Here is a 22,887-nt window from a genome sequence, read left to right on the forward strand (position 1 = left end):
ATGCTCCTCCATTGCTCTTGTCCCAGGAGTGTCTTCTCTAAACTGGGATAAATGCCTGATTTGCATTCTCTTAGCTGGTCGCTGGACTTGAACTCGGGGTCTGAGTGCTGTCCCTCAGCTTTACAGCTCAAGGCTAGCACTCTGCCACTTTGACTCCCAAAGCAACTCTTCTGAGTAATGGTGACATTCTCACAGGGACCTTTTACTGCAGGGGCTGGCTTTGAACCAGTTTGCAGATCAATGAGTCTTATAAAAGGCCACTTTACTCCAATTAAAAGCAACAAGGTGGTCAACATAGAAGTAGCTTTTAAGCATGCTCTTACCTGAAACTTATTAAGAGCCAAAGTTACATCTGACAAACTTGTAAGAATCCTCTGTGCTTTGCTCTGGGCTTGTTGGAAACTTAAAAAATCTATAAGACCAAACTGGAATGGCAATTAAGCAATTATTTTGGTAATCTTAATATTTCCACTTTGAGGCAAATGTTAAGAACAATTTTACTTTTAAACTTTATATCCAGAAATCCATTAGTAATTTTTTTAAGCCTCCTATTAATCTCTTTTATTCTTTTATATTTTAGTTACATTAAAAAAAGCCCTTAAAATCCTGAGGGCAAGTGTCACTCATTGTCTCTTGGCTGCTTGTTTTAAAACAGGTACACATTAAAACTTTTAAACTCAAATCACAATTTTTCCTTAATGCAAGAATTACAATCACCATCCCTGTACCTAGAAGCTAGACTTAACACCTTTATGACTTTTAAAAACATATCCTAATTGTAGAACATCATTGAAAGCAAGTCACATTTTACAAATACATTTTTAACCCTCTTTTTAAGTCGAAGGGGCAGTTTTAGCAATACTAATCATACCATCACATCACTAATTTTTACTATCATGTTTCTAGTATTTATCTGTAGAGAAAAAGGACAGAACAAAGCTGGGCCACTTGGCCCCTCCTATGGAATGGGCACGCACCTAGTCTCACTCTTTAGGGTAAGATGAACTGCCAGCTTGTCCTCTTTTACCATGTGTGGACTCCTCCCATGGCCCGTCCCACCGTGTATGACCAGCTGAACTGCACTTTCCCCTGTGTACCCTTTACCCCTAAAGATAGGTCTTTTGTTGGCTTTTAAGTATTTTCCTTTTCTTATCTCTTGGTTTTTGAATGAAAATACACAGTTTTAGACAGACAGAACAGGTAATGTATTTGACAGTGTTAAACAAAATTTTATATTTCAACTTCTAATATTTATCCCCAAATTTTAGCCAAGGGAAAGAAATTCCAAACAGCCAAGGCATTTTTGTTAAGCCAGATAACTTGATTACAGTGTAAACAGCCTTATACATTTTAAAATATCAGATTTTTTAATTTTTAAGTTAAAGAATCCTTAAAAAGTCCTTTAAAACAATGTGAAAATTGTTCAAAATTTTTGTGATGTCCAAACCTCATAACCTTTTAAATTTTAAACTTAAACTCACCCAATTGTTACAGCATGCTGATAATCCTTATCTTGAACATGTTCACAAACACATACAAAACACACACAGACCTTAAAGCGCGCAAAAAATCAAAATCAGTTGTACATACATTTAAAACTGGTACCAATTCTAAAACAGAACTAGACAAGACAACAACCAAAGGCTGAGTTGGGGGCTAATGGGCCCCCAGTTTATCCCTACCTCAGAAAACATAGAACAGAAAACACACCGAAGTAAACAAGACAAACAAGTGGCCACAAAGACAAAATCAGGTCTCAGTGAATGGGGCAACATCTCACCACCATTCACAAGTGGGACTCAAATCCACTGACCAAGGGACTCGTACCCCCTCTACTCACCTCTGGAGAATTTTTCTTTTAGATTCCTGCAAACGTTGACCCAGGGGCCTTCCAAGGTGGAGGAGAATTCCCAGTCATCTTGGGGCAAGGGAAAGAAGTCCCTAGTGGCCGTCCCCTCAGACTGACAGGTTCTCCCCCATAGTCAGACCCCCTGGGCCAAGATCTGAGGCTAAGATCTTGCTGGTGTCACTTGCAAGTGCTCAGTGGCATTTTCATCAGGCTGCAAGTTCTTCTTGCCAGCCCTTTTAAGTTATTGTTAAATCCTCCAGGTTTTTCACCCTCCACCACTTCCCTATTTCTGGATCCAGAGAGGGTGGAGGAGGTGGCAGTGAAGGGTAGAAAGGGGGGTCAGTTTAAAGTGTAAGTAACAAAGAAGGAGCTAGAGAGAAACAGATATGAAAAGGGGGTGTTAGCCAGCCTCCTCAGGGCTCTCGCATCAGGATGAATCTGAGAGAAGAAACATTCCAAGAATTCCAAAATACATGCACACAAACATTGAGACAAAACACATTTACAACATGCGCATTGTAGAATGTTGGACAGAAAGTGCAGGACTAAAGACAGGCCCAAATGTCCACACTACTGTATAGTTTACCCTGATGAGGATCCGGGGACGTCTCCTCCAGGCTCAGTTGGCTGTCTTATACTGTGTCTGCCAAGACTCTTGCCAACTCCAATACAGAACCTTTATGCTACACAGAAACCAGACAATCACAAAGCAGCAATGTTTTAACTTACAGGCCATTTGCATCATAGTGTCACTGAATCCTTTTATCCATTTTTTTTTGTTAAGTTTCTAAACTAATGGTTCCTTCCTCTGGGAACCAGGGGCATACTTCCTTGACAAAGCGAATGAAACTCTCTAACTGCCACTGTCCAACTTTCACTCCTTGAGGTTGAAGCCTGGGCTTAAAAGCCTGTACATATAACGTGTGGCCTTTACCGTACCCCATAATTTCTTACTCCCAACTATACTTTCACCCACTCTCTTTTTCCGGGCGCGTCCTCTTAACTTAGCGGAGTCCTCTGCCTTGATCCCAGATTTTCAGGTCCCGAATCGGGCGCCACTTGCCGGAGCCGGCCGGCAACCAAAGGGCATCCTGAATTAGGGGGTAAGGAGGAGAAAAATAAAGACATAAGACAAAGCATGGGGTCGGGAGGTCTGCAGCTCAAGACTGCAGCACCGTTTGTTTTTAACTTTCCCTAATATATACTATTAGAAGTCAAGAGGTAACATAAGGTTACAATAGTCCAGAAAAACAAGGAAAATTTCAGTAAAAACAGAGTGCAGTAAAGCAAGACAAGGTCAACTGGTAGAAAGTAAAACATACTCTGCAGACATAGCAAAGCAATCCCGGGCACCTGGTGTTTTTTAAGTAAGCCAGCTCCTTGTACGTGCCTTCAAGTGAGCACAGGGGTCAAGATGACCTTAGAGCTTTACTGTCGGCTCCAAACAAATATCAGAGGTAATATTAAGATATGATACTAGGACACAAGATCCACTAATATAGCTTATGGTTACTAGATTTGAACTACTTTAATCATTGGATAATCTTATGTGTTAGCATATGATTTCATAAATGACTTTAACTATATGAAGATGTAATAGTCATACTGCAAACATTTTGAATCCCCTTTGTGACTTAATTTTACAAATATTTAAAATTGTGTTGCATTTCTGTTTTGCTATTTAATAAAAAGATGTTTCACAAAAAAAGAGAAGATGTAGTCTATTTCCATCACAAAGTATGACTAGGCCAGGAACAAGAAGGAAATCTTGTCATTTGCTGTCATATCTGTAGAACTACAGATTGCTGTGGAAAATGCAAGAAGTGAGACACAGAAAGGCAAATGTATGTTCTTGAAACAGACAAGAACAGGACAGAGGAATTGTCAGCAAGACCAGAAGGGTCCAGGTGAGGAATGGAGTCACATGCAATGAGGTAGACCAGATACCCAGGGTGAGGAGTCACTGCTGATCCTCTCCTGAACACAGTGACAAATTTCTGCTTCAAAATCACCACTGATAATGATGAAAAGGAGTAGGGAATTAGAGAATGAAGTTACCTCCTCAGAAATGACTAGGCATGAAAAGAGATCACTCATCACCCTTTTAGGAATATGCAGGAAATGCTTGCCTCTAATCTCCAAATGGGATCTCTGGGGATGAAAACATTTTTAGAAAAAAATGGCCATTATTGCCAAAGAAAATCCTGTACAGGAATGTCTCATTCTATTTTCTTTCTTTTTTTTGTGCCATCCAGGGCCTGGATGCTGATGATGAGTTCTTTTATTCCAGACTGGCAGTCTACAACTAGAGAGTGGAGATAAGAATGGGAGATAAGAATGTCATGGGCTTTCTAGACCAGGTTGGCTTTGAACCTTGATTCTCTGATATCAGGCTCCAGAGATTGCATCCGTACAGGTTCCATTTTTCTTTTCTAAGAGCATATATGATATAAAAGAAAAGGAGACTGAAATGAGAAGGGCTAGGAAGGTGGCTCAGTGGTAGAGTGCTTGCCTAGCCTGCATGAAGCCCTGGGTTCAATTCCTCAGCAGCACCTACATAGAAAAAGCCAGAAGTGGTGCTGTGGCGCCAATGGTAGAGTGCTAGCCTTGAGCAAAAGCAGCTCAGGAACAGTGCCCAAGCTCTGAGTTCAAGTCTCAGAACTGAAAAATTAAAAGGGAAGGGACACTTTGGGTAAGAAACTTTGGGGACACATGGCTTCCACACCGCTGAGGTTGTTTACAGACAGTCATCTCAAGTTGGGCCTCAGTGTCTCCTGCTGGCCTACTGGGATCCAGGAGAGGTTAGCGACTGCACCCCTCCCCTGCCCTCTGGAGAAGCACCCACAAGAAAGTGAAAAGTGTCTTGATAATTGTCACATGGGGGAAAAGAAAAAGTTTACTAGGAACTTGGCTTGCTACAACAGGTGAAGGGAAAATCACTGCTCTCGAGGGAACAACCTCACCTGCGGCCCTCCTGGACCCCTATCTAAGGAGCCCTCTGCAGCTCTGAAGTGCCCATGTGCATCTCAGAAATGACCCACCCTGCCATGCACATTGTGAGAGAAGAGGCGAGCACTTGTGTTCACTGCCACTGGAGAGGCGCAGCCTACAGGAGAGACCCCAGGTTCCACACTCTGGGTAAGGTATCACTTTAGGAGCAGGGATTCTTGATTGAACCCGGTTGCATAACAAAGAAACAGGGAAGGATAGGAATGGGCTAGGACAGTGAAAAGAACAGGGGTTCCAGGCCCCTCACCCCCAAGTCCTGTTGGTTCCTAACTTCGTCACCCCTCACAGAGTCTGTCCTGGTTTATGACAAGTGAGGAGGAATCCTGATTGTCTAGGGGCTTGGGACAATGTGTTCACATCAGCTACTCTAGCATGGCATTTGAACCTAAAATTGCCCCCTCTCTGTGTCTGTGATCCACCTCCTTCTTAACCCGCAACATCCCAATGTAGACCTGGTTCATCTTCCTGGTATTTCTTCTGTGAAATGTGGGCTCCGTGTTGAGGAAACCGTGACACCTGGGACCCACTCCTGCAGCCAGCGTATTGAGGTTTAAGTGCATGTGACCCTGGGCACCTGTCACGCATATTGCAAGTTCCATTCTTTATTCAGTCAGAGAGCTTGAACTCAGGGCTTGCTCATGTTCTTTGAGCCCTTTTTGCTCAAGGCTAGGCCTCTACCACTTTGTGCCACATATCTACTTTCAGTTTGCTGGTGCTTAACTGGAGAGAAGAGTCTCAGAGACTTTCCTTCTCTGGGTGGCTTTGAATTGGGAATCCAAGGTCTCAGCCCCTGAGTAGCTAGGATTACAGTCTTGATCCACTAGGGCCTTGCTTGTTTAGAATTTTAGATCTGATTCTACAGAGGAGAAATGCAGCCGCCTTCACTTCAGAACCTGACTCACCTTCCCTTAATGCTATTTCTCCAGGTTCACCCATTTCCCTGAACATGCCATCTTCCTCTTCCCGATGGATGAATAGAATTGGATTTTTCCTAATACATGAGAGACAGTAGGAGAGTATTTCCAGTGATGTGAATGCTGGATGGAGAATGTTGTGTTCCCTTGGCACCATGCAGGCCTCAGTTTCCCAAGCCAGGGCCTCTGAATGAGACTCAAGGAACAGAGAGGATGGGAGATGCCCATGTGTGTATGGAGGTGATCCTCTTAGGCCAGACTGTGGTTGGGTTTGTGGGTAATTTGTCTCTTCTCTCCCATTATCTATTCCTTTCCTGCATGGGGAACAGGATGAGAGCCACAGACTTGATTCTTAGGCACTTAATTGTGGCCAACTTCCTAAGTCTTCTGTGTAGGGGTGTTCCCCAAACCATGGTGGCTTGGGGCTGGAGAAATTTCTTCAATGATGTGGGGTGCAAAATGGTCTTCTATCTTCACCGAGTGGGCAGGGGGGTGTCGATTGTTAGCACTTGCTCCCTGAGCATCTTCCTTGCTGTCAGCATCAGCCAGGGAGACTCCAGATGGGCAGGGCTGAAGGGGAGAGCCCACAAGCACATTGTCTCCATCGTCTACCTCAGCTGGGGGGTTTTCCTCCTGGTGAGCATTGTTAATCTCAAGTTCATGACCGGACCCAAAGCATACGAAAATATGACGAGTTTTAAAGCCTATGGATACTGTTCTTCCGTGCGTCACAACCCAGCTGCTGCTGTGCTGTATGTGGCCCTGCTCTCGTTGCCTGATGTTCTATGTCTGGGGCTCATGCTTTGGGCCAGCACCTCCATGCTTTTTATCCTGTACAGACACAAGCAGAGAATGCGACACATCCAGAGGATCAGCGATTCCACCAGAGCCTCTCTCGAGTCCAGAGCTACCATAAGCATCCTCCTCCTGTTGAGCGCATTTGTCTCCTTTTATACCATGTCCTGCATCTGTCAGATATGCTTGTCTGTGATTTACAACCCCAGCCCTGTGCTGCACCATATTACGGTGTTTGCTATGGGATGTTTCCCATCCCTCAGCCCTTTCCTGCTCATGAGCGGACACTCCACTCCCTGCAGCCTCCCCTTCACCTGCACAAAGAAGAAGAAAATGGTCCTCCCCTGAGGACTACCAAGCTTGCATCTCTGCTGAGCTTTGCTTGTCCATTCAACAATCTCCATACCTAGATAAAAGTCATCTGCTGAGAGATAGAAATGTGCACACAGGTCCACATCTGCACATTTGTGTGCTATATATCTGTGTGTGTGTTCATCTGTCTCTATTGTGCTGGCCCAGAAAATTATATGAAAGTGGAAATGTTAGATTTTGAAATAATACTTCTTAGGTCATGTCACCTTCTTCCAGAGAATCTGCCCCATTAAATGGTAGTCCTGTCAAATTCAAGATAAACTGGTTAAACTCACTCTACATGTTTTCTTAATTCTATTTTGAGTCTTTTGATTTTTTTCTTTCTTTCTTAATAGTTCCCTATGCAATGAAACAAATAATTCTTAAAACCCTTTCTGTTCTGGAGACAAAAGTAGTTGGAAAGAAAATAGCACGTGGCAATTGTTTCTATCATATTTATAAGATGATTTCTATGTTGCTTTGTATGTCCCTCCCCCACAGTATAACCCATGCTTTCACTGTATTTGATGTTGGTATATTTTGTGGAGTGGAAGGGAAAAAACAACTCGTTTAACTAGGGATACAGGTGGACCCATTGCAACAATGCGATGTACAGTCGTTATGTCGAAAAATGAACTTTACAACTTTGGTGTGTGTGTGGGGAATCAGGTTGGGGGAGGGCTGGAGTATGGGAATGGATAGGAAAGAGAAACAAAGAGGAAGCAACAAAACTTGATAAGAAACGTACTCGTTATCTTTCCCATATAATTGTAACTCCTCTGTAGGGTATTCTCACAATAACAAAATAAAGAAAAGAAAATAGCAGCTGGGTGTGGTGATTAATGCCTGTGTTCTGAGTTCATGAGGAGGCGAGATCTAAGGATCACATTTCAAAGCCAGTCTAGGCAGAAAACTCTCTGAGACTCTCATCTCTAATAAACCACCAAAAAAAACCCCAAACAAACATGGAGGTGGTGCTGTGGCTGAAGTGGTAGAGCACTAGCCTTGAGTCAAATTTCCCAGGGACAGAATGGAGGCCCACATTTCAAGCCCCAGGCCTGGCACAAAGAAGGAAAGAGAGAATGAGGGACACAGACACACAGACAGAGACAGACAGAGAAGAGAGAGGGCAAGCCAGCAAAGAAGGAAGGAAGGAAAGAAGGAAGGAAGAAACAAGGAAGGAAGGAAGGAAGGAAGGAAGGAAGGAAGGAAGGAAGGAAGGAAGGAAGGAAGGAAGGAAGGAAGGAAGGAAGGAAGAAAGGAAGGAAGGAAGTGCTGCTGGTGTAGTACTATCCACAAACATCAAGACTCCTTCCTGACAGTTACTCCGTTAGTCTTGTCCTTGCTTATTTCTTACACATAATTTATTTTCACAACTCTTTCTTTTTCTTGGAAGTCTATGTTACATATCTCTAGACTCTGCTAATTCAACAGGCACTTTAAGTGTACTTCTGAAAAGCACCTTTGTTAATATAAAGCTGTTTTTAAAACACGAATGCTCCTTGAGAAAGTCCCTTGCTTGGCTATTGTGACATTTCCTGCAGTGCTCCTCATGTCCCTTGTTATGAGGTACCTTTACCACAGCCTCTGGGGTGCAGGTCAGGGCTGCTGTGCTGAATGTGAGGAGGGGTCTCCTGTCCAGGGCTCTCCACCTCCACCCTTTTCTTCAGGAATGAATTGAAAGGTGACAGCAAGCCAGAAGTAGCACTGATGTCCTGGGGACAGTCATCAGCCCTGAGAACAAAAGCTCAGGGATAGGACACAGGCCCTGAGTTCAAGTCCTGGGACCTGCACAGAAAAGGAAAGCAAGCAGATGGCAGGCCTGCCTCCAGGAGCCATCAAGGGACTATATGCCGAGTGTTGAGTGGACTGTGGCTTCTGAGCCAGGCACCTCCTCCTGATCCTGAAGTTCCCACAGCCACCCAACTACAGAAAGGCTTGAACCACAGGCCCTGCCATCCCTGCACTCCCTCCCCCCACACTCACTTTAGCCAGATTCCGTACCTGCTCCATGCCCTTAATCCAGCCCAAAGTCATTCCACCCAGCACAGGCATGATCTGGTCTCCTTTGGGAGCTGTGAGGTGTCATCATTAACCTCACACACACCTGTTTCTCTCCTCACCTGGTGTTCCCTTCCCCAGAGGTCTTCCCCGTCTGTGTCACCTTGGAGAGTGTGGATGTGGACTTAGCCTCCTGACCTAGGGGCAGCGTGTGTCCTCCACCAGCTCCCTGCCTTGTGAGGGGACGCAGGCTTTCCCTGTCCCCACTCCACCTCCTGTCAGCACTCGCTCCCCAGGAGCACCCCACCCTCTACTGACCTCACCTTCTGTCTTGAGCAGGATCCAAATCCAAGACAACCCACGCCCCGTGCTTCCCCTACCCCACAGCTCTCAGCAATGCTCCTCCCACTTTTCTTTTTTTTTTTTGTTTTTGGTCGGCCCTGGGGCTTGAGCTCTGGGCCTAGGCACTGTCCCTGAGCTCTTCAGCTCAAGCTTAGGCTCTGCATCCCATGCATCCCTGCAGTCCACTGGAAGCACACCTGCCCATCGTCATGCTGACATGCAGCCCTGCCTGGACCTGTTACTTCTGGAGAGTTCGCACATTCAGGTTGTCTTCCTCCATCTCTGTCTCCTTTCTTCCTGAGCACCCTCGGTTCTACACCACTATCTTGTATGAATCCCTTTCCTGTTCCCTGTGTCCTTGCCACGCAGTTGGAGTGCACACAGTCGGCCACCAAACTCCTGCTCCCCTGCTGCACACCTGCCAGCCAGAGCTCACAGCCAGCTCCTGACTTGGCTTCATTCACAGCAGCACCTGATGACTATGCTCAATATAAAGGAGGGATGAGACATGCTCACCTCTCACTCCTGGTGATGAGTTGAGGCTCCTGACAAAGCCTTCCAGAAAAAATGGGTCAGCCCCTGAACCAGCTGGGAGGTCAGCTTTCCCTCACTCCCTGCACCCTTAGCTTGGGGGCTCTGGCCCCATCCCTTGTGCATCTCCTGCTGGTAGAGCAGGCCACACTGTTTGCTATCCTCACAAAACAACCACCCTGGCCAATCGCTGCCATTGTGATGAAAACAGTGGAATTCAGAAGGGCCAAGAAAGTTCTGGGGAGGTTTTGGGGGAAAGCGCTCTCGCTAGTTCAGATATGGGAGTAACCATTGACTGACCCCCTAGGACAGGCGCCATCTGACTTCTGTTCCTGGGTCACACCTGAGTCCTGGCATGATGGTGGCCACTATTGCACACTGCACACACCTTGCCTTGTCAGGTCCCTACCAGACTGTATCTACCTTCCCATTGTTTCTACTTCATTAAAATCCCTAACTACTCACTTCTTACGCCTGATAGTGCCTTAGCAGAGAAACCTTTAAAGCAGATGGATCCTTGTTATAATGAATTTTTGGTGGGTGTGGGTGGGAAATCAGTTGTGGGGCTTGAACTCAGGACTTGGGTGCTGTCCCTGAGCTCTTTTACTCATGGCTAGTGCTCTACCACTTGGAGCTTAGTGCCACTTCCAGTTTTCTGGTAGGGAACTGAAGAATCTGCTGGACTTTTCTGCCCAGGCTGGCTTTGAACTGTGATCCTCAGATCTCAGCCTCAGTCTCTAAGATGACAGGTGCGAGCCACAGGTGTCCAGGGACTTACTCTTCAAATTATCCAGGACTGGTTGAGCCACACTTGCAGTTTTGGTGAAATGCAACATGGGCATGGTGCATGATCTTTCAATGCATTTTTGAAATTTCTTGCAGACATGTTATATTAAATATTTTACATCTGTGCTCTTCAAGGAAATAGGTGTCTAATCCTGTCTCTAGTCTGTTCTCATTTTGATATGAGAGGGAGTTTGGTAGCATTCTTCCTTTCCTAGTTTTTGGACCTGTCTGGGAGGCATTGGTGGTAACTCAGAACACCTGGTGTAACCCATCAGTGACTCTATTTACTGCTTGATTAAAGATGAAGTTAGGTGACTAAAATCATCTTGGATCAAACCTGATGGGTCCAACGTGCAAAGAGGTGAATCCATTTCTTGTATGTTTACTAATGTGTTGGATTAATTTTCTAATATATTTCAGTGACAACTTGAATTTTAACTGTTATGATATTCTAGTTTTCTTAGTTGATGTCTTCACTGTTCCTGGCTGAAGGCTTGTCAGTCTTAGCTATCTTCCCAAGGAAAGTTCTTACCTTCACTGATTTTTTTTTTGTCAGTCCTGAGGCTTGAATTTTGGTCCTGGGCACTGTCCCTCAGCTCTTCAGCTTAAGGTGTGCACTCTATCACTTGAGCCACAGTCGCCACTTCCAGTTTTCTGCTGGTTTATTGGAGATGAGTCTCATGGACTTTGCTGAATCAGCTGGCTTTGAACCATGATCCTCAGATCTCAGCCTTCTGAGTAGCTAGGAATACAGGCGTTAGCCACCAGAGCTCAGCTTCTTTCACTGATTTTTTTTTACATTGTTCTTTTAATCTCCATTTCTTTCATTTTTACCCTGATTTGTGTGTGTGTGTGTGTGTGTGTGTGTGTGTGTGTGTGTGTGTGTGTGTGTGTGTGTGTGGTGTGTTTATGTATGTGCCTGTCCTTTGGCTTGAAATCAGGGCTTGGGCACTGTTGCTAATCTTCTTTCCCTCCAGGCTAGTGCGCTACCACTTGAGCCACAGCTCTGCTTTGTACATTCTGGGGATAGTTTATTGAAAATGAGCCTCATGGATTTTTCTGATGCCTTTGAACCACAATCCTCAGATCTGAGCTTCTTATATAGCTCTGATTAGTGGTGAGCAGCCATCAGTTCCTGGCTGGCTCTATCCTGATTTTTATGATTCTCTTTGTATCCACTGTTCTGGGTTTGTTTTTAGACTTTGCTTCATTGTTGATTGCATTTGAGACACCTGACTTTTTCCTGGCAGGCCCACACAGCTGTAAATTCCCTAAGAGAAGCTTTTGCTTCATCCAAGAGGTTCTGGAAAGTTGTGGTATGGTTTTGATTCTTGAATTTGTAAACTTGTTCCTTCATTTGATCCTTAAGTCTTATGGCTGACTTTGGGCTTGACAGCCTATCTCTTGATGAGAGGGTGTCTTAAGCCAACATTCTAACTTGGTCTGGACTTACGGGTCCATGGCATCCAGTAGTAGTAGTTCATGAAACTGGGGCAGCAGTAGGCATCTGTTTGCTGGCTTGCTGTTTGTCAGCAGAAGTTAACGGTCTTTATCTCATCAACCTAACTTGGGTTTGATGTCTCCCCTGCTCTCGTGGGACAAGCAATTGGGGCTCCATTTCAGGTCTGTTCCCATTTGCTTGCGACAGTTTTCCACCCTGAACTTTCAGTTTTCAGTCATGGGTGGTGAAATGTCATCTCTATGCAGTGTTGGTTTATAACTGGGCCGGGCCAGCTCTCCCTCCTGGCTAATAGGCACAGGGTAGAGCCAGGACATTGCCTTACAGTTCAGACAGGTGTATACAGATCTGGAAAATACTGTCAGTTTTATGTTGTATATCAATTGGCTTTGAGACAATGCTATGTGCTCATCAAAAACATGGATGATTTTCCCAGGGCAGGGGTGTGGCTCAGTGAACAGTAAGAGGACTTGAGCAGTAGGAGGATGTGAATAATAGGAGGATGTGAACAGTAGAGCCTCCACAGGCAGCCTGGGTCCTTGGCCAGCTCTGCCACAGCAGGCAGCATGCCTAGGGGTCAGGACACCCAGGGTGAGTGTTTAGGACTAAGTCTCCTCACAGAAAAGGGCAGAGACCAAGCCCCCAGGACACTCCCCCCAACACCCACTAAGACCTGAAGGCCGACTGTTTCTACACCTTTATTTCTTTTTGAAAAGAGAGAAAACGGGAATAAAATATAAACAGTACAGTTGACACAAATAAATTACTGGGGTGGAGGTGGGGGGAGGTAAGGGGAGGGGGTGGGAGGCAGGTGGGGATGGGGTCCCCATCTCAGCAGCAAGAGGCAGTGACCCGGATGCTCACGTCTCTCTCTACAGGGCAGGAGTGGCGCCTTCCTCCTGGCTGCTGTCCATCCCACCGTGTGTCCCTCAGCCTTTGGGAGGGGCCGGGCGACGTTTCCCCAGGCTGCTCAGGGAACATGAGTGGGTCCAGGTCTGGGATCAGCCATGCACAGGGAGGGCTGTCAGCAACTCACTGACTACATGAAGGAGGAGCTCAGGGAGGGCTGAGCCGAGGGTCGGCCGAAGGCTGGGCACTGGAGGCCCAAGCACTGGCTCTTCTTCCAGCATCAGGCAAGAGACAAAACTGAAGGAACAGGAACGGGATGGCACAGAAACCCAGCCTGGCCCTCTTGCGCCCCTGCCCAGGCCCCACCACCCTCTCCCCATCCACCAGCATGTGTGGCCCTCTAGCCTTGCCTGGGCACTGCCACCCTCAGTCCCTCCCATCCCCTGCCTGGGCACCACCAACCCTCCCACCTGCCACCACCCTCCACCCCCAGCCCGCACCAGTCAAGGCCTCCTGGGCACAGTACTTGACGCCCACATCCTGGTCGTGGGTCAGCTTCTCCAGGACCGGCTTGTCCTCGCTCTGCAGTGTGCTGGAAGCAGAGGGGAAAGGGCTGAAGCATGAAGCAGATGGGGGCCCACAGCTGGGAACTCAGTTCAGGTCTGGCCACCCCTGCCGAATTACAACTTGCATCTCCAGATGGCTAGCAATGCTGAGCCACCCCTCACCTCCCTTCCCTTCACACCCACCTCCCCATAAGGCTCGCCACTGCCACTGCCGACTCCTCAGTCTACAGTGAAGCCGACACTGGGAGGAAGCAGCAGGGAGCAGTGGCAGCTGAACACAGTGGTGCACATCTGGAATCCCAGCCACTGAGGAAGCCCTAGCAATAGCTTTGCGTGGTGGCACCCGTTATCCTAGCGGTGTGAGCAGCATGCACAGACCAGGCAGCCTGGGCCACACATGCACTCTGTGAAATATAACCAAGGCAAAAAGCGCTGGGGCATGGCTCAAGTGGCAGAATGCTTGCCTAGCGAGGTCAACCCTCAGTATCACCACAAAGGAAGAAACAGTGTAGCTGGAGAGGAGCATAAGAACAGCGAGACTCAGCTCACCTGTTGTGGAGGATGGGCCTGATCTTCTGCAGGGACTAGGCCACATTGAAGGGGACCTTGGCAACGGGGTCCACTCCCATGCGCATGACAGTGGGCAGCATGTACTTGGTAGTGATATCCTGCCTGCACACCTCCGACAGAACCTGACAAGCACGTGCACACAATCAGTACAGTCAGTGACTGGCACCTGGGCCCGGGTGGTGAGGCTGAGCAAAACCTCTCTGGCATCCAAAGGTTGCACACAACTGACACCACCTCCCCGCGACTATGATTTACAATGAGCTCAACTCTGAACATGCAGCCAATGGTGTACTTCACACCAGCTCACCCACGCCCAGACCAAGGGTGTCAGATGCCTGGAGACCGCCCAGCTCCAGATGTGTACCACTGGCCTTGGCCTCGGGCCTCTCCACTCCCAAGCTTGGTGTCACGGCAGGGATGTGCATGCCCCTCCCCTGGCAAGCCGGCTCCTGGGTACAGGTGGCACGTGGGCCACACTCATGTTTATGCAGAAGATGGTGGTCATGCGGTGCAGGTAGTTGGGGTCTCCAGACATATCCAGCACCTTGGGGATGATGGTGGCATGTGCTGACTCCTTCCTGAACCTCTCCACCAGCTTCTTGAGGTTGCTGGTGGCTGCCTTACAAATGGCATAGACTGCACGGGGGAAAGTAAGGCCATAGGGGAGTTTTAGAGTGGGTCATGGCTCAAAGCCAGCCTTTCCCAGGGTTCAAACATCAGGGGGCAGGGCGACAGAACAGTGGCGTGGCCTCACCCACTGGCTGCCAGCTCCTTCTGGCAGGACTCACCATGGTCCACCAGCATGCCATGCATATCGAGTTGAGTTTTTCATCAAAGAATTCCACTCCCTGCCAGAGGAGAGAGGTGGTGAGGGTTCCAAGGAAGAGGTAGGCCAGGCACCCTACTCTCCCCTCCCCACCATACCTGGCATGCCCTGGATCACGCACCATCTGACCAGCCAGCAGGGGCATGTACTTGATGATGGCCAGCCTCACCCGCCACTTTGCATCCTCGGCTAGCTCCATGATGGTGGGCAGCAGCGACTAGGACACCTGCTGGATGTCGATCACCTTGTTCACGCAGTCCAGGTTGGAGATGATGTTCAGCCGCACTCCGGGCACTGCAGAGGATGGGGCTTCAGTGATGCCTGGCCCAAGGCAGCCCAGAATGGAGGGAGGGGAGTGCCACCCCACAGAAACACCCTACAGACCTGCCATCTCCCCAGGGCCACTGCCCAGCCCCAACCTGGCCCCAGGGACACAGTGACAAGTCCACATACAGAGCCACACTTGTCATTAAGTAACGGAGGCTGGGGCATCATATGACACCTGCAGTCATTCTGAGAGAACTTGCAGGAATCATGAGGAAAAATAACACAGTGGGAGAAGAAAGGTGAGCCCCACCTCCACCCAGGACAGATGTGTCAGGACCCAATTGAGGCTTGAGCCAGAAGGGAGGAGTCAGGGCACTTGACCCACCAGTACTGAGACTTGCCCCTTTCATTCCTGTCACCTCAACTCCCTCCACTGACATGAGACCCCACCAGAACACAGCTCTGCCTCCAGGACAAGCCTCATCCATGCCATGCCCCCACTATCCAGCAGGGCCCGGGCAACACAGCAGGTGCTCCATGACAGAGAGTTTGAACTGCTCCTGCCTCCCAGATCGTGAGCTCTGATCAACCTCACACGTGCATGCTTACCCATCACACATCGGCTCATCACTCAGCTCAGAAGCCCCGCTGGACTCCATGATAGCCATCAATCACCTTGGCAGGGGGATACGGGAGGGGACATTCACCTGGTCCTTCAGCTTGGCCAGGAAGAGGAGCAGGAGGTGCTCAAGGGTGTTGTCTTTGCCCAGGATGGGATAGAGGCCCATGATGACAGAGGCCAGGGCTGACTTCACATATCGGTTGGCATCTGACACCAGTTCCTGGGAGGGAGGCCCAGGGGGACCTGCCTCAGCCTCCTCTGCAGATGACTGGCAGGGGGCATGGGGACGGGCTGCAGGGTCCATGCCTCCATCTACTTGGCTGCAGCCTGTGACCCATGTGCCTGGGGCATTTCCACAGCCTGTTCTGTGCCCTCTTTCCTGCCCAGCTGACTCCCTCCGCCAAACCAGTAACCTTGATGCACGGCAAGATCTGGGTCATGATCATGATCTCCTGACAATCTGTGGAGAGGTTCTTGCAGAACTCTGCAGGCCAGGGTGGGGGATGAGATGGAGCCGGCTGCACCTCCACCCTGAGCCTACCTCCTCAAGCATGGGTCACGGGCACCCACCTTTCACCTTGTGGGAGGTTGCGGCCCTCACCTCGGCCTCACAGTCCTTCATCAGGTTCTGGAGGGCGGGCACCAGGACTGTCTTGGTGATCTCAGGCCCCACTGCTTTCTGGAGCTGTAAACCCAGAACCAGAAGAGCCAGGGTGTGTGGAACGAAAGGTGGTCTGGCAGCCTCTCTCAGCTATTGAGGCCAAAATCCAGGCAGAATTGGTGCAGGTGTGGAGACTGGGCAGGCTGCTTTCCCCAGAGCCAGCCTTCGTCTCCAGCAGCGTGCGCCAAAACCACAGACCTTAGTTCACATTATCCCAAGTGGGGCTTTCTGTGACCTCATCCACAAACATGCCAGCGATGCAGTCTCCTGCTTTTACATTTATACTAAAATATAGTGTGCTGAGTCACTAAATGGGCAGGGGAGCTAAGGAGAGACTCTTCAGAAGAGGGAAGAATGGCAAAGAAACACATGAGGAAATGCTCATCATCTCTGAGCATGAAGGAATTACAAATCACAACAACTCTGAGGTTCCATCTTAATCCAGTTAGATTGGCCAGCACTGTGAATTCGAACAAATGCTGGCAGGGATATGGAGAAAAGGAGCCCTACTGTGCAGCTGGTAGGAATGTGAACTAGTAGAGCCACTCAGCACGGCAGTCTGCAGGTTCCTCTAAATACTAAACACAGACCTTCCCTACCACCCACTCCTGGGCATCTACACTGAGCATCATGACAAGGACACCTGTACACCCATGTTCACTGCCACACTATTCACAATAGCCAAGATATGGAAACAGCCCAGATGCCCCACAGTAGATGAGTGGACCCACAAAATGTGGACAATGGTACTTTACACATTCATTAGAAAGAATAAAATAATGTCATTTGCAAGGAAATGGATGGAACTAGAACAAATCATGAGAAGTGAGGTAAGTCAAGACTGGAGATAAATGGTGCACGTTCTCTCTGATATAAGGAAGTTAGATCTAAAATGCACTGGGATATGACAAATGCCACAGGATTCCAGAGAATCACACACAGTGAGACCAAAGGAGAATAGTCTTAGGAGAGAATCACAAAGGCCCAATGCCTAAGCATCTCTTCATATTCATATAAAATATTACACATACTAAAACAAAACCCAAAATGTGGAAACAAAATACATCTATATTTTTTGGTTTTAGCTTTTGATACTTCTGTGTTTTTTATCTGATAAAGAGTCTGTTCTCATGTTATCTCTGGGAGGGTACGGGGGGGGGGGGAAGGATAGAAAAAAATAGTGCATCCATGGAGCTCACAGGACACCGATGAAAGTGAACGGTACAACTCGTGGGTAGAGATGGGAGGGAGGGGTTGGGAGGGATTGAGAGAACAGCGGACACTCACTGTACAAAAGGAAATGTCCTCATTCTCTGACTCATGCATGCCATTGTAATCCCTCTGTACATCCCCTCTATAATAACAGTACACATGTATAAAATGGGCTGTGCACAGCAGCTCACACCTACAATCTATCTAGCTATACAGGAGGCAGAGTTAGGAGAATTGGACTCCATGGTTAGCCTAGGCAAAGGTGGAGATCCTAGCTGAAAAATAAATCCAAAATGTAGGGTGTGCCTCAAGAAGGGGGGCATCTGCCCAGTGAGCACAAGGCCCCAGTTCACATCCCAAGTTGCCAGTATGAACACACGTTTGGACGAATGTGTGCCTAGTGACTCTGCCTTTTCTTGGTTGCCAGAGATGCCTTACGCTTGCTCCTGACCATCACCAGAGCCGATGGGACCACACTAAGGGCACACACAGGCATAGCCCTCCAAGGGCCTCATGCTCTTTTACTAGTGTAAGTGGTATGGAGTGCTGATGGACAGCCCTGTTTCTACCTCAGCTCCTTGTCTGTCTGCAGCTTCTACTCCTGGCCAGGACAAGAGTCTCCCTTGGAGCCCAGGACAGAGAGCTTCACTTTCCCACCTTTCCAGGTCCTTGCCGTGTACAAAGCAGGGCGAGTGACAGCTTCTCAGTGTGAATGTGCGCCCCTGACACTGCCAAGATCCAGCCCTGGCTTCTCTGCCCACGGATGTCAGGCTGCCCGCTCCCATGCAGGACAGACATGAGTCCCTTTTCCCTTCAGCCTTGGCCCTGCCTGTGCACTGCAGGCCTCACGCACCTCAGTGAATTTGTCGGCCACCATGTAGCGGGTGTGCCAGGACCTGTCCTCGGCCGCTGGGCGCAGTGTGGGCATCACCAGGGCCCCCAGGTCCCCTTGGGGCAGGAACTGGGCAATGTTCACACACATCTCCACCGCCAGCAGCCTCACGGAGTCCTGGGGAGCAGAAGGGGTGCTGAGTGTCCCTGGGGCATAAGGGCAGAGGGATCAGTGGCAGAATGGGGGAGGGGGAAAAGGGGAGAGGAGGAAGGGTGGAGCAGGGACCCACCTGCTCATCAGAGGCTAGGTTGGAGAACATGGGGATGATCTCACTCTTGACGTTGTCCAGCTCTAGGACCTTGGCGAACTCCCCCAGATTAGAAGCTGTGGCCTGCCGCACCATGGGGGTGTCATCTGAACAGAGATTTTGGAAATACCTGGGGATCTAGAGTGGCGCTGGGCAGGAAGAACTCATGGAGCCAGGAGAGATCAGAGGGCGTGGACCCTTGGGTGCCATGGTTGTTGCCCAGGACATAGGAGGCTTCACTCAGGATAGGAGGAAGAGTAGGAGGGGAGCCTTTGGCCAGGGCAGCTCAAGAGAGCAGCAAGTAGGGTTACTGCGCATTGATACTCACATGGGTGGGGGAGGGGACTGCCACTGAGGCCCAGCAGGTGAGCTGACCCCAGGGGACAAGACAGGGGCAGTTGGGCAGGCGGTGACAAGGGAGACCCGGACTCACTGGTAGAGCTCTCCTTTCACATCGGTGGACACTCACAGGTAGCAGACGGAGAAGAGGCTGCAGGCCAAGGTGCGGGAGATGAACCAGTCCCCCTCCACCAGCCGTTCCACAAGGGACACAAAATGGGCTTTGAGCTCAGCGGTCAAGTGCTCATGGGAGACGACCGCAAGGACTCCACCTCCTTGTCCCGCACCACGGTTTCCTCCACCGTGGCCAGCGACTCCAGTGGGGGCTGCAGGGGCGGGGGAGGGATGGGTTTCACTGATGCTCTGCTCAGCCCTCCAGCCCTGAGGCCATTCCCCTCGACAGCACCCCGCCCCCCTACCAACCCTGCTCCATGGCTCCTGTCTCTGCTCCAGGGATGAGAACAAGGACCCTGCATGTCACTCACCAGCAGGCAGTGCACGTACTCTGGCTCCCCACCTGGCTGGTAAAGGTTCCCAGCTGCTCAGCCAGGGCTAGAAGGACCTCATTCTCAGCATAGATGGTGTCTGTAGGGGCAGGGCATTCCCATCACAGCCCACCCTGTGACCCGAGCATCCTGGGATCCTGGTCCCAAGATGCACAAGCTTGCTGTCAGTACCCACAGTTTTCCATATGGCCAGCACAGAGAACAAGATAGGAACTGGGGATGGGTGGGGGAGCACTGAGTGACAGGGCAACTCTACACCCCTCCGTGAGGGGAGACTGAGTACTATCCTGTACAACACGGTGGCAAGCAGATTTCCTGTTCAGGTACAGCTTACACTCTCAGCACTGTTCTCTGCCAAAAATCCTTTCTATCTGTTCAGACTCGGTTCAGCTACTGCCTCCTGGAGACATTGCAGGCTGTCCCCTCCCCCCAGCCTGCCCCCAACCACCGGCCCCTGTGCCCGGCTCCCACCCAAAGACAGTCCCAAGCCCAGCTACAGTCTCAGGCCTCAGGGCTGGGCAGGGCAGGCCAGGACACGGGTGATCTCTGGGATTCTTCCTTTCTGACCTAGGACTCACCACAAGAAGCGCAGCACAAAGGGCTCAGAGCACCACCTCCAGAACCCTGACACTACATTGCTGTATTTAAGATGCCAGCCTGGCATTTTGCTCTACCCCACGATCATGCTACAGTAATCGCTTACAAAACCAATCCTGCATGTTCTGCTGGCGTGAGGCTGAGGCTTCTGCTTTTCTGTCTGGACAGCACCACCTTTTCCCAACGGACACGGCACCTGCCACATGCAACTGGAGAGGCTCCCAGGCAGCAAATCCAAAGAAGGGACCTAAAGTCCCTTGGGGCCCTGAGCCCATTGTGTCTGGATACCCGGCAGCTCTTGGTCTGAAGCTCCCACATTCCCCCCATCCCAGGCCCATTTCTTTCCATCCATGTAAGCAGAACATTGTCTGATTAGTCTGTCCTCCCAGCAGACACTTAGGTGTTAAACGGACTGAACGCTCTCCATGTCTCTAGTATGAGTCACAGGACTGTGTAAACCTGGCAGAGCCCGAAGCAGGTCTCAGGCTGGGAGTCTCACTCCGGTTCTGCAGCTGCCTTCCAGCTGTCTTCCGAGAGGACATCCTGCCTCCACCCTTCTCTTCCTCAGCCTTCCCCTCAACACAGTCCTGTAGTACATAAAGCTTGTCTACCTGCCCCTCAGCCTCTGTACCCCATCATCCAGGGCCCCTGCCATGGGCTTCTCTTATTAAGCAGAAGCCATCTCCAGGCATCCCCACTGCACTGGGCCCCACGAGTACCCACCTGTAAGGAAGGGGAGGAGTTCACTTCACGTCCTTTTCACTCCAAGGGCGAAGGCGATGGTGGACAGCTTCTTGATGCTGTTGAGGTGAAGCTGAGGAGAGAATAAGGAGGGAGTATGTCAGTAATCCCAGACTCAAGGGAGCTCCACAGTGCTGGGAGCAGATGCTCAGCACACCCACCATGCCCTATTCTGACCTGGAGCGCACAGTGCAATAGAAACAGTGCACTTTCCGAGTTCACGTAAGATCCGACACGCTGCCCACCACTGGCTACTACACCACATACTCCACTTAGTAGCAGCCGCTGCCTAGCATGCATGCATGCATGCTCTGAGCCAGGCCCTAGACAAGGCACACACACCTTCAACCTCACTGAACCCTCAAAGCAATTGTAGAAGGTGTGAGGCTGGCTCACAGTGTCAATCCTGTAAGGCGCAGCACAAGGCAGAACCTCTGGTCAGCTCACAGAGGTAAGAGGATGGCTGGCAGAGCAGGCATTTAAACACAAGACTTGTGGCTAATGGTGATGATGAGAGAACAAACAATAGCATAGTATTACTACAAAAACAAAAGTCAGGTATGCTAATGCACACCTGTAATCCCAGTACTCAGTGGACTGATGTGGAAGATTCATGACTTCAAAACCAGCCTGTGGTACATAGTAAAAAATCCTTTCTCAAAATAACAATGACAACAGAGGGGCAACCTCAGCCATGTTGTGGGCAACACCATGGGTGAACGGGAACCTGAGACTGTACAGGTGGGTCTGGGTGCACAGTTTCTGGCTCATTAACTCCCCCCGGCATGCAGGCCATAGAACCTGAGCTTTGTTTCAGAAGAGGGCTATGGTAATTACTGTGTCCAGCGTTTCCATCTCAGAACCATCGCAGCAGAATCCTGACCAGTGTCTGATGGTACATCCCAAGACCCGTTACGGAATGGGTTCAGCCCCACGTGACAACAGGAGGGCCACAGGGTGCAGGTGGAGCCACTGCTAGGCCCCCAGCCTGGCCTTGTCAGCACCCTGTCACACCCTTTCTGCGTGATCACACTTTGACACAGTCTTCCCCATTCAATGAAGTCTGCATAAAAATGAACAAAACAAGAGGGTTGGGAGAGCTTCTAGAGAGCTGTAGATGTGAGGGTTCCTGGAGCGTAGGGGGTGTAGACAAGACACTTGGCTACCGGGGCCTTGCCATACATATCTTTTCAGTAGCATCCTTTATGGTGAACCCGTGAGGATTTGTCCCTGGTCCTGATTCCTTTGAGCTGATCAGCCCCACGTGGGGGCAGAGTTAGAAACACAGGCAAGCAACCTGGGCCTTCACATCCGCAGCAGGGGAAGTTAAGGTGAGAAGTGAACTGAATTAGAGGGGCTGGGCTGTATCTGCTGTTGCATAAGGAAATGCACTGGTGGTAGAGCACCAGCCAATGAGGAAAAGCATCAGATACCCAGTTGAAGTTCTAGTCTCAGGTAAAAAAAAAAAAGAAAGAAAAAAAAAGGAAATACTTGCTTGCTACTGGGGAAAAATAATCATACTTTTCAGGGCCAAAGCTTTTCTGTTGACTGTGCTGGAAATGTGGAGAAAAATCAGGGAAATTTGATTGTCTTTACGCATGGGCTGTAAGCTATTTCCCAGTTCTGAGCCAGTGCTGGTGAACAGGAAAGTAGTGTCTGTGGGTGAGTGTTTCAATATCCCATGATAAGTTCACTCTGATTTGAGGGTGGGTCCTAGAGCCAACCACAGTGTCCTCCTAAGCACCCTAAGTCTTCTCCTAAGCTGGAGAAGACAGTACACAGAGGGCACAGCCTGGGGACAGAGACAGGGGGAGGCAGAGGATACATCAATAAGCCCAAGAAAATCAAGAACCATAACTGGGCCTGAAGTGAGGAGAGGAGCTCAGAGTGGATCCCCATAGGAGCTGTGAATGTAAACCACTGGGTGAGGCTATTGTCCCAGCAGCCCCAGAGAA

General features: G+C 49.4%; 1 protein-coding gene and 2 pseudogenes across 1 annotated transcript; 2 read left to right on the plus strand and 1 right to left on the minus strand.

The window, feature by feature from the left end:
- The window catches only part of LOC122125473, a 260,765-nt pseudogene that overhangs the window by 204,154 nt on the left and 33,724 nt on the right, over positions 1 to 22,887 (plus strand).
- On the plus strand, positions 5,986 to 6,915 carry LOC122125504 (vomeronasal type-1 receptor 4-like). Its single transcript, XM_042700048.1, has one exon. The coding sequence runs from the start codon at positions 5,986 to 5,988 to the stop codon at positions 6,913 to 6,915; it is 930 nt and encodes a 309-aa protein (XP_042555982.1).
- LOC122125505 lies at positions 13,167 to 21,547 on the minus strand (annotated as a pseudogene).

The sequence above is a fragment of the Dipodomys spectabilis genome, unplaced genomic scaffold (genome assembly GCF_019054845.1).
Source record: "Dipodomys spectabilis isolate Male_0828 unplaced genomic scaffold, ASM1905484v1 ptg000266l, whole genome shotgun sequence".
In the NCBI taxonomy this organism is placed as follows: Eukaryota; Metazoa; Chordata; class Mammalia; order Rodentia; family Heteromyidae; genus Dipodomys; species Dipodomys spectabilis.